General features: G+C 42.6%; 1 protein-coding gene across 5 annotated transcripts in view; it reads left to right on the top strand.

Moving 5' to 3' along the window:
• Positions 1 to 12,289, top strand: part of PARN (poly(A)-specific ribonuclease) — a 60,609-nt gene that overhangs the window by 23,922 nt on the left and 24,398 nt on the right. For all 5 annotated transcript variants that reach the window (XM_080354327.1, XM_080354328.1, XM_080354325.1 and 2 more), the window contains 2 exons: positions 4,261 to 4,347; positions 11,412 to 11,486. In XM_080354327.1, the coding sequence (XP_080210453.1) occupies positions 4,261 to 4,347; positions 11,412 to 11,486 (162 nt within the window). The remainder of the gene's footprint in view (positions 1 to 4,260; positions 4,348 to 11,411; positions 11,487 to 12,289) is intronic.

The following is a 12,289-nucleotide window of genomic DNA, read 5'->3' as shown; positions in this document are numbered from 1 at the left end:
TAGGGCTGTATTAAGTTGCTAACAAATTTAAATGAAAACAGATTTTACCAATATAAAGGTCCTATGAGGGAGAAAACTTCAGATGAGTGTTACCACTGGTGTCTTGACTTAGGAAGACATGAAGCCCTGGAGGTCAGTCTAATTCTCCACTAGCTGAAAGCTTAATTTTACACCGATACATGAATGTCTTAAAAATAATACCCATCTGGAAGCAATATTGGTGTGAGACATTTTCCACTTCATGCACCCAAAACTCTGACTGGAGGATGTGACCCTCTATTAGATGCTAGTTTACCAACTGTTTGATCTGGAGTGGAAGAATGGATAAATACTTGGGGTCATTGAGGCATTGCCAAAGGTTCTCAGCTGTGAAGATGCTTCTTCCATTTGCCAGCCAGCTTATGGGATTGTTTTGGTACTTAGCCAAGAAGAGTTGCCAAAAAAGTCTGCCTCTGAAAATCTCTTTTATCTGAAAGCATAGGGGAAAGGGACCTGGGGGTCCTGGGGACAGCAGGGTGACCATGAGCCAGCACTGGGCCCTTGTGGCCAGGAAGCCAATGGGACCTGGGCTGGGTTAGAAGGGGGTGGTCAGTAGGTCAGAGAGGTTCTCCTGCCCCTCTGCTCTGCCCGGGGGAGACCACACCTGGAATATTGTGTCCAGTTGTGGCCCCTCAGTTCCAGCAGGACAGGGAACTGCTGGAGAGAGTCCAGCGCAGCCACCAAGATGCTGCAGGGAGTGGAGCATCTCCCGTGTGAGGAAAGGCTGAGGGAGCTGGGGCTCTGGAGCTGGACAAGAGGACACTGAGGGGGGACTCATTCATGGGGATAAATATGGAAAGGGGGAGTGTCAGGAGGATGGAGCCAGGCTCTTCTGGGTGACAACCAGTGACAGGACAAGGGGCAGTGGGTTCAAACTGGAACATAGGAGGTTCCACTTAACGACAAGAAACTTGTTTGGGGTGAGGGTGGCAGAGCCTGGCCCAGGCTGCCCAGGGAGGTTGTCGAGTCTCTTTCTGTGCAGACATTCCAACCCGCCTGGACACCTTCCTGTGTAACCTCATCTGGGTGTTCCTGCTCCATGGGGGGATTGCACTGGATGAGCTTTCCAGGCCCCTTCCAGTCCCTGACATTCTGTGACTCTGTGAAAGCCACTCCTGTGGAACAGACGGATGGAGATGTCACAACACAAGGGAGATTTTCTAAGCTTCAAAATGAAAAGTACATCTAGGATGGCACGTTTGGCTGGCTGCTTTAGGAACTTCTGTTTCCATTCTGAGATTTCAGTGCTCCCGTGGGTTGAAGAAGCTGTCTGGTTGGTATTGTCTGTAGGGGAGTTTTTGCAGTGTCTTTTTTCCAGAAATAATGGAGTTTGGTAACATATGCCAGGTCAAATAGTATTGAGTATGTCAAAGTGACTTTCATCATCTTCTTTTGTTACTGTATATTAAAAACACCTTTACAAAGAATAAAGTTGCTGCACAAAATAACTGCCAAGCAGAATATGAACCAAATATTTCTCACCTGAGCAGGAAGAAGGGATAGAGGTTTAACAGAGCAAATTTCAGAATAAGCTGATACCAGAGGGTTAGGAGTAGTTTCTTCTCTCTAATCAATAGGAAAAAAGCTGTTTGAACATCTGGAACTGGAGTTGTTTCAGTTCTCCACTACTGGATTGCAGATCCGTAAACCTTGGAATTGCTGGCTGCTCAAAGGGCTGTGCAGCGAGAACTGATCTTGTTAACCCAGCTCATGGGGTTTGGGTGTTCAGCTTGTGTAGTGTCACAAGAGTTGAAGAAGAGTTGCTTAAAAAATTTGGTGTTCTTTTTGGTTTTGAAGTAGCAGATTTAAGGAAGAAGAGTTCACGTGAGCTGGTGAAGGGATTGCTGCTCATGTCTCCATCCGCCCCGGTGCTCGTGCAAACCCGTGATGTGTTAACAGGGAGTTTCTTACAAACACATGCTAACCTGGCTTGTTTTCCGCAAAAAAGCACGTACATGGACATCACGATTGGCTGGAGACTGGCTGCCCTGACACCTTCAGTGAACAGTTTTATCTGGAAAAGGCTGCATTCCTGCATACCTGACTCCAATTTCTATTTTATTTTGGCCAATATGATCAGACAGATGAAAAATTTACCTCTTTATAAGCTGTGTGGGTTCTGCTGACCAATTAATTAGACACCATGTTGCAACTTAACACAAGGTCATGTCCTGGTCTTTTGCTTTTTTCAACTGAAAAAACAGGTTCTTTACGCAGAGCAGAACAAGTAGTAACTCAACCCAAAACTTATGAAACTTATTTTCCTCTGATTTCATGAAACATTCAGTATTTCGCTTCTGAGATGCTGGGTTACAACTGTATTATTTCTGTGTTCTTTTACTGTTGGTACCGGCATATTGGTGCTTCTGTGGAGATTTTTTTTTTCCCTTTTTCTATTTGAATATAATTGCTGCAGTCTCTTCCTTGGAAGAAGACAGAGCATTTGGAAATCTGTCCTATTTTCCTGACATGTTTTGGTTAGGAACTTGAGCTCTAGAGGCCTCTGTGGAACTGTTGTGTTCTGTTGAGTTTACGCAAGACGTTAAAATATTATTTGGGAATAAAAATTCCATTAATCCTTTGGGCAAGGATGGAGAGGCTTAAAACCAAAGCACATAAAAATCTTTCTATTCAGGAAGCACAGTAGCTGTTGAAAGCTGCATCTCTCAAGTTTATGTAAAAATGAAGACTTATTTGTGGAACAGATTTACACCTAGAAACAAATGTGCTTTCTCCTCTAAAGCACATAGCAGGCTGAGGCACTGCCGCTTACTGCAATTAGTAGTCGTAACTGAATTGTAGTAATTGCTAATGCTTAGCCGTATTTATGAAATTAGCAATCCACAAGTAAACAGTGCAAAATTGCATCTTAACCAAATGTGGCAAAGACCCCAACAGGTTTGCCTTGTGTGATGGGGTCAAGTACCCCGGAAAGTCAGAGATAGCAAGTGCTCGACGGTCTGATTTCGGACACATGTGCTCCATGAACCAGATCCACCTTGAAAAACTCTCCTGTTTCAATGCTGGAAGCAAAGGAGATCGAAACAAGAAAAGTGTGTTATCACAAAAGAATTCAGGAGGGTCATTCATGGAGATGAAAGTCAGTCCCTATGTCTCTGTACCCGCAGAAGAGGAAAGTTCTTCCTGGCAGTGCGTCTGTGTGGTCAAGTTAAGATCTGATCATAGAAAGCTGTGTGTAGTTAATCTTTGAGTTACTTTAACTAAGTGGAATACTCCACCTGAATGGTTCAGCCTCTGTCTAACATCAGACATACAAAGACAAGGGGAGACACTGCAATGTGTCATGCATAAAACCAGAAATCTCTGCAGATACCTGTGGAGAGGCTCACTTAATGACTTGCTAATAGTTTCATATGAATATGAGAAATATTTCAGTATCTTTGCACCACAAAATATAGTATTCCACTTGCTTCTTTTTAAAATATAGTAGGAATTCATGGGTTCTAAAAAGCTCTTGTGTCCAGTGAAAGGAATTTCAGTCCTGTGTATATTGTGGTGATTTCTTATGTACAAATGATCTTTCCTGGGAAAGGCAAAAGTCGCTCCTGTTGATCTCCTGGCTCTGATGGTGCCCAGGAGCAGACGTGCAGGCGGGATGTGTCATGGGGCAGGCGGACAGTGATAATTCCTGCTGCACCCTCACCGTGTCCAGCATTTGTGCCTTGGATTCTCTCTCTAATTCACAAAACTCCAAATAACTTCCAGTGTACACCAGAGACTTCTCTTGCACTTCTTCTTTACATGTTGGCCTTTCTATGCTATTTTTTGACATAGTTTTTAATTTTAAAAAAAAGTCTGTCAGTGTGTACATTCTAGCTGCTACCTAATGTTATCTGAAAACTGAATTGGTCATTGTTTCACAGTACGTTTTTATTGACAGAAAAATGGTCACATTTATTTATTGTTAAGAATTTTTTCAAGCTCAAGCTGGAGAATGAAGAGGTTTTTAGTTCTGTCCTTGATCTTGGCACAAGGATGTGAAGGTCTGGGTTTGTGGGCAGTTCCCACTGCATGTGATGCTGGTTTGGGTTCCTGCAGAGCCAGTAGGATTTACTGTGTCTGCTTCGTGCATAACTGCAGGTACATTTCCTTGGTGCCTGATATAGATCTTGGCCTCTTTTCTTACTAGAAAAACAACCCTACGTGACCATCTTAGATATTCTAAAGATACCAGGAGTGACTCTTATTTTTGTTCCGCAGTGCAGCCGAAACGAGATCATGTTCTTCATGTTACTTTCCCCAAAGAGTGGAAGACTAGTGACCTTTACCAGCTTTTCAGTGCCTTTGGTGAGTGATATAGTCTGTCCTGCCTTATATGTTTGGTTTTGGGTTTATTTTTTTCCAAATTTGTCATTAGCAAGTACTGCTGGTTTTGCTTGTTATTTTTTAATCTTTGATTCAAATTTACTCCAGTACAGGTAATGATTAATTGCCTTCAGTTATTTTTGAATGGTGTCCTCTGGATGTTGTTTGTAATGATGACTTGCAGCCCTTACTGGCTGCTCTTCAGGAATCTTTGTATGTGGTGCTTGTTGAATATCGTGGGCCTTTGATCGTTTCATTTCCAGCCTCTCCTGGGAGGAGGTGAGAGTTTCTATAGGTGGTTCGTGTGAAAGGCAGGTCAGGGTTTTAGGAATAAGCTTCCTCCTGCAGTCTGCTTAACACCAGACGCTAATTAATAGGAGGTTCAGCAAGCAAGCTTGAAAACGGGCAATTTGATTTTGAGATTGTGAACACCATCCAAGTCAGAAGAAACCAAAAAAAGTCATCTAATAACTGCAGGCGAGTAGCCCTGTTGTTCCTCTACTGAGTGTTAGTATTTAAGGTAAGGACATGAGATCCCGATGAGCTGACAGGGATGTCCCGAGACCTGACCCCTGCAGCAGCAAACAGCAGTTATGCTTTGCATCCCTAATCCCTAAAGCAGAACTAGAATGAGCTTTCATACATCCCTGTGTTGGATGCTGTTCCCAAGATTTTTATTGTGGGTTGGTTTCTAGTTTTTCATTGCTGGGTATGGTGGTGCTTCAGAAGAGATCTTTTGGGCTTGCAAGTAATTTAAAATAATTTTTCTATATTTTTGCATTATTTTCCAGAAATATTTGCTCGCAATACTAACAATACGTTATTAAAAGTAGCTTATTAAATGTTACATGTCATAGACATTTATGCATCTTGCCTTCCTTAGGTTCTGTAATAATTGCTTTATGTAATTGCTTAAAAAGAAAAGAGGACTGCTTTTACCAATTGTTTATTGGGGAGGATTGCTTTCTCATTTAAAAAGGATAAAATAATTTCTTTACATTAATCTTGGTAGCATTAAGCACAGCATGTATGACTGGATTTGTGATTTCCCTATTCCTAAAAATGTTCTGCTTGGCACTGTAATTTTCCTGCCCCCAGTCTTACTCAAAACCCAATAGCAATTTTGTCAATTGGAGTATCATCACTGTAAAAACTCTGTGTATTTTTGTATGTGTTTTTAAGCAGATGAATGACTAGTTGGGACTCTTAAAAATGGGCCTTTAAGAGACAAGGAAACAAAGAGATTGGAGCTGGTACTTGATCAGCACACTGTGGCTGTTTCAAAGTAATAGAATCAGAGAATCGTTTGGGTTGGAAAAGGCCTTTGAGATCATCAAGGCCAACCGTTAACCTGACAGTGCCAGGCCCACCTCTAACCCCTGGCCCTAATCCTCATCTATACATCTGTTAAACGTCTCCAGGGATGGTGATTCCACCACTGAGCCTGTTCCAATGCTTAATAACCCTTTCAGAGAAAAAATTGTTGCTAATATCCAATCTAAACCTCCCCAGGCACAACTTGAGGCTGTTTCATCTTGTTCTTTTGCTTGCCATATACCACACTTAATGACTTAAGTGAGGGAAACGGATTCAGGGCAAACCTGAACCCAGCCTCCACAGAAGTAACTGCTCTGGTATCCGAAGGACCTTTAACCACCAGGAAAAGGTTGGACATTCCTCGATGTGCTCAGTCTGGTTGAGTCTGTGCGTGCTCTGGGTCACCGCGCTGCTTTACAGAATGATGCTGCTCTTCTCTTGTGGCTCGTTAGTCTGTGCCGGGTCTCCGGACCTGTATAAAATGCACTCGGTTCCTTCTGATGTTGTGATCTGTCCTGCAGCGTGGTGACAGTGTAATACTGGATAGGATTTAATGTTCCCAACTGGGATCTCTTCGAGATTTGCTGTTATGGGGTAAGAAACAACACCGTTTGGACGTCATTTCAGCACGCTTCTAGACTCAGCCGTATATTTTTTCCTACCGGTCAGCGTTGGTGCGGAACACAAGCCCAGGTCGCTGCCACCAGGGGTCACACCTACACATCGCAAAATACTGTTCCAGGCTGAAATTGCCCTGTCGCTCACTTCCCCAGATCTCAGAGTGGAGTATTTTCATATCTCGATTTACAAACTCCTGGTGTTTGGGTAGGACTTGATATCTATTTTGTTTTAGATCTTATTGCTGTGATATCTCTAAACAAACTGCAGACTGCTCTTTCCAAAATTCCAGGAGTACGCGTGCTTTTTCAGTTGTAGCTGGACAGAGAGTCAGAGTGTGGCACAACGTGAGCTTCAGTGATTTGCCCATAGCCCAGGCAGTAACAGACATGAATTATCCTGATTTATTACACCAGTTAAACAAAAAATGTTTTTAAATTAAGCTTTTATCAGAATTTAAAATCAATTGTTCGATTGAATAGCCACATCAATCTGACTTAATAGAAAAATTATTTGGAATTTGTTTAGTGTAGTATGAATTGAAGCAAAGTTGTAGTCTTCCATGAAGCTTCTTTCCAGGTTCCAGTATCAGTTGGGGAACGAGCTGTTGGAGAGCAGTGTAGGGGAAAGGGACCTGGGGGTCCTGGGGACAGCAGGGTGACCATGAGCCAGCACTGGGCCCTTGTGGCCAGAAAGCCAATGGTACCTGGGGTGGATTAGAAGTGGGGTGGTCAGTGGGTCAGAGAGGTTCTCCTGCCCCTCTGCTCTGCCCTGGCGAGACCACACCTGGAATCTTGTGTCCAGCTGTGGCCCCTCAGTTCCAGCAGGACAGGGAACTGCTGGAGAGAGTCCAGCGCAGCCACCAAGATGCTGCAGGGAGTGGAGCATCTCCCGTGTGAGGAAAGGCTGAGGGAGCTGGGGCTCTGGAGCTGGACAAGAGGACACTGAGGGGGGACTCATTCATGGGGATAAATATGGAAAGGGGGAGTGTCAGGAGGATGGATCAGGCTCTTCTGGGTGACAACCAGTGACAGGACAAGGGGCAATGGGTTCAAACTGGAACACAGCAGGTTCCACTTAACGACAAGAAACTTGTTCCTGGTGAGGGTGGCAGAGCCTGGCTCAGGCTGCCCAGGAGGTTGTGGAGTCTCCTTCTGTGCAGACATTCCAACCCGCCTGGACACCTTCCTGTGTAACCTCATCTGGGTGTTCCTGCTCCATGGGGGGATTGCACTGGATGAGCTTTCCAGGTCCCTTCCAACCCCTGACACTCTGGGGTTCTGTGATTCTAATGGAAGCAGTGGAACAGCTGAAGGGGCTGCAGTGCCGACTGGGACCTCCTGGACATTTGCTGCTCCAGATGGGGTGTCCATGATTCCCATGTCTCCCTGTCCTGCAGCCGCACCAGGGGACACACCTTCCTGCGGGAGTTTTTTCTCGTGTCATGGGTGAATGTGGTTTCACCGCACAAGTCCTTGCAGTGCTGTGTAGTCTCTTAAAATATTTTATTTAAATTCTTATATTTTCATAGTTTGTATTTCACATGAGCATGACGAAATAAAGGTATTCAAATAATATGTGCTGGAATACAGCTTTTGTTTATAGCCTTCACTTCAACTAATGTTTTTGGGCTATCAAAGTATTATAAAAACTACTAGTTAAAATTTTTCTAAGTGCAATTAAACCTACGTGTTGTATTTTGTGAGAGTCTTTCACAGGGAGTTGAACGCTGATGTGGTTCGTGGGTTCGTAGTGATCCTGAAGATGTATAAACTACTTCTAAAGTTTAACCAGTCCTTTGTGTATTTAAATCTTGCTCTTGTAGTCCAAGCTACTGTACAGGTGAATTTTAAGTGACTCTTAAGTACATTTTTGAGACTCCTTTACAAGTTCCATACATGGTGACGTCTGTTCCTGTGACCTGCTGTACTGCAAACTCACTGTTTGCTTAAAACAAACTGCAAACTCACTTTGCTTAAAGAAAAAGAACGTAGAGCTTGAAAAATATCCCTTTTATGGGTGAACTATCTATTTTAAGCAAACTTTCTAGCTCATAGTATGAATATTAAGTGTTCTGAGCTGATGTTCCTATAGATATGTGAGCTTTGAGTGTTGATTTTTTTGGGGAGGGCCTTTGGGTCTTTTTCCTTTAAAAACGGAATAATCCTATTTTTCTCTGCCCGTTTCTGGCCTTTCCTCCTCCTTCTCATGCCAATGTTGCTTTTGGCTGTTGTTTCTGTGCACCCTGGTTTCCGGCCAGAAAGGTGGAAACTCTGTTAACCCTTCTCAATTATTCACCAGGAAAATGCCGTTTGTGTTTAATATTAATATCTGTTTCAACCCTTGCTCGTAGACCAAAAGCTTCAACTATTTCTGTTGTCTAATGCAGTCAGTGTCCCAAAACTGTCAGCAATTCTGTCATGGTGTCAATGTGGCCATTTTTTTTTAATTGTAAGAAAGCAGAATATATTAATAAACTTTTTTGGTGACGTGAAAGTCCATATAGTCCTAATACCTGTCCTAAGTGTTTAATTGTCACTAACAATTGTTTAGGAAATGTATAAGAAGAGAGGCAAAGCAAAGCAGCTCTCTTGGTGCTTGCAGGGATGCGGGAGCTGGAGCCCATTCTTGCATCTCTTATTTGGAGCCTTCCGATTCTTTCTGTAAACCAGCCTCAGAGGATTCTTTATCCCATATACATCCTTGTCATCTGCAGCAATTAAGTACTATGTGAAGAATTCTTTTGGTTTGAAAGTATCTTTATGCTTTGTTAAGTGCCCCTTAGCTGTTTTATAATAAAATAGTGAAACCCCTCTGTATGTCTTTTATATAATTCCTGTTCTCGTATTTTCCACTTAGACATGTATGGGCGTCTTCCTTAGAATTTTCTTGTGAAGGCTGAGTCCTGCTTTACTTTGTCCCTTATACAGAAGCCTTTCCATCCCTTTGGATGCTGTGGTATCAAAACTGAAGGAAAAGCCGTTTGACTGACATGATCCATCTGTATCATTTTGTCCTGTGTGGATTTTAATGTTTGCATGTTTGTGTTTATATAGAGAGGGTTTTCAAATTTATTTATAGAAAAAAACCCACGTTACTTTGCACCTTCCTCTCGGAAGCAACAGAGCAGATTTTCATCTGCTCCTATTTGGGCGATGATATTTGGTTGCTCTTGATAATTCTTGTCTCGGTGTTGCCCTTTTTGCCGGAAGGGCCGTTGTTTGCCAGCAGCAAATCGACACGGGGTCAGACCGGCTGGGCTGGTGTCCTTCAAAGTACTGGAGCCATTTGATCTGTTCTACAAGTACAGAGAGAGAAATCTTCTGCTTCATTTCTCTGGAGCTGATAATCTATTTTCTTGCAGTATATGGTTGATTTGGATTAGCCTACAGAGAGCTGGCGCGCAGCTGTGTTGATTGCTAAATATTGCACTTCAAGCACAGATGCATTTGCTTTTCAAAGCTTTATTGCCCTTTCACCATGCTTTTGAAATGCACAATATTTAGCAATATTGCTGAATGAGCTAATTTATAAATCTTGTCTCTCTTAAATTCTTATTTCTTAATAGTATTGAAATGTGATGTAGACTGAGAAGAGTATCTTTTAAGCATGTAGAATTGCATCAGAGCATTTGTTGCAGTTCTCTTCAGATTGCAGCTCAGTGTCCACTATTTAATGTTTGCCTTGTCCTTAAAATTATATGTTTGAAATGTATAAATCTGAGTATAAAGGCAGCATATGTTGGCAGGTATTGAAACCCTCAATTACTTAAAATATCAAAGTCATTCAGAGTGCAGCAGCTTTTCTGCAGCAATAAATAAGTACATGATACTGAAATGATGTGCCATCAATAGGTTGGATTTTTATTGTTTATTTTGAATTGGTACTTAGTGAAAATACGGGCACTGAAGGCCATTGAATAGTAGCTGATCTCCTGCAGGACACTGGAGTCCGTCGCTGATCCTCGAGGTTTTATGCTAAGGGCACAACTGCAAGATGTTCAGCAGAATTTTTCTTTCTGATCTAATTTTTGCTCTGTTCAGGGTAGATTTGGAATTATTTAACTACGTGTGTGGGAAAGGGACAGAATGTAGATGGCACTTCCATGCCATGGAAGAGTCTCAGATGGCTCAAATGATTATTTTGACTGTTTTACAATTAGTAATACAAAAAAGGAGGACGTGATACTGACAGAAATTCAGAGCAATAACTCATCAGTGTTAAACTGTGCGGTAATTTCTAACCTTCAAAGGAATCTCAGTGTCAGGGTCTGAATGCACCTCGATTTTGAGTTGCAATCATAAATCAACTTGAGCTTTTCCTGCGTTGAGAAATGCGAAGTGTCTCACCAGAGCACATTCTCCCTGCGGCAAAGCCCCACGGGCAGCACAGAGCTGTGTTCTTCGAAGACTGAGTTATTAGAATTACATTCATGTGCCCTACGAAGTGTTTAAAGAAGTTTTCATGTCTGACTTCTCAGTAGAGGCTCTTAATAGCAGCCTTAGACCTTTAGTACCGCGAAACGTCAGAAACCATGCTGAATGGTTTTGCCAATGATCAAAATTATTATCACTTAGTCCTAAATAGCTGGCTACTCTAATGTATATCATGTAAACTAAATCTAAGTAGGCTTTTCTTTTTTATAATTAGAAAATTTACTTATCTAGCTAGATTTCAGAAGAGCTGGAGAAGAGGAGACTGAGGGGTGACTCATTCATGGGGATCAATATGGAAAGGGGCAGTGTCAGGAGGATGGAGCCAGGCTCTTCTGGTGACAACCAGTGACAGGACAAGGGGCAATGGGTTCAAACTGGAACACAGCAGGTTCTGCTTAAATATGAGAAGAAACTTGTTCCCGGTCAGGGTGGCAGAGCCTGGCCCAGGCTGCCCAGGGGGTTGTGGAGTCTCCTTCTGTGCAGACATTCCAACCCGCCTGGACACCTTCCTGTGTAACCTCATCTGGGTGTTCCTGCTCCATGGGGGGATTGCACTGGATGAGCTTTCCAGGTCCCTTCCAACCCCCGACACTCTGGGATTCTGTGATTCCATGTGTCTTTAGGAAATGCTGCATTTCTGAGCATAGTCATCATAATTTCTTTTGCCTTTTCTAGGTAACATTCAGGTTTCGTGGATCGATGACACATCAGCATTTGTATCGTTGAGCCAGCCAGAACAAGTACAAATAGGTAAGTGTTGCTGAATTTACTTTGGTATTAAGACTCGACTTCACCTGGCTCCTCTAAAATGCTCTGAGCCAACAGGGTCTGTGGTTCTATCAGCAAAACTCCTGCCATGGTTCAGATGCTGTAGGAGGAGCTGAGCTCCTATAGCACCAGCGCGTGTTGTAGCAGATACACCCAAACGGCACTGGCTGGTGGGTTTCGTGTTTCATTCCGTCCCCTCGAAGTACCTGACCCTGCAGGCACAGCGATGCTGGTTTCCTCAGTTGATGCAGTGTGTTTATTGAGGTTTTTTACTGTCACTTTGCACAAGGCAGAGCTGTCAAAGACTTCTATGGTCTTTGTCTGCAAATATCCTTTGGACATAAGTCTCCTAACAATCTGGCCTGCTAATGTGTCTGCAGTTGGTGTATGCAATCCATCAGGACCTTAATTTTTTTCATTTTCATTTGGACGTTTGAGCTGAGCTTTGAGAGAAGGTCATGGAAATACATGTGTAACTTTTTTCTTGAAAGTTGATTGGGTTTGGGTTTGATTTTTTTAATATATTGCTTCTTGGTTTGGATTTTAGGAGAGAGGGATTAGTTTAAAGAAACAAATTTGTGCATGAATATGTAAATACTCTTAGTGAACCCACATTACTAATCCACACATTAGGACAGATAGCAATATCTTACTACTGCAAAATACTGTAGAAAGAACCATTTCCACTATAATAAGCTGACTGAGAGCACAGAGCAAAACATTATCTAGGTGTCGTAAGAAAAATACGGAATATGTGACACTATTGTCAAATCACCAAGAATTAA

The sequence above is a fragment of the Nesoenas mayeri genome (genome assembly GCF_963082525.1).
Source record: "Nesoenas mayeri genome assembly, chromosome: 15".
In the NCBI taxonomy this organism is placed as follows: Eukaryota; Metazoa; Chordata; class Aves; order Columbiformes; family Columbidae; genus Nesoenas; species Nesoenas mayeri.
Note: the sequence above shows the minus strand (reverse complement) of the source record. Positions and strands in the feature narration are given on the sequence as shown.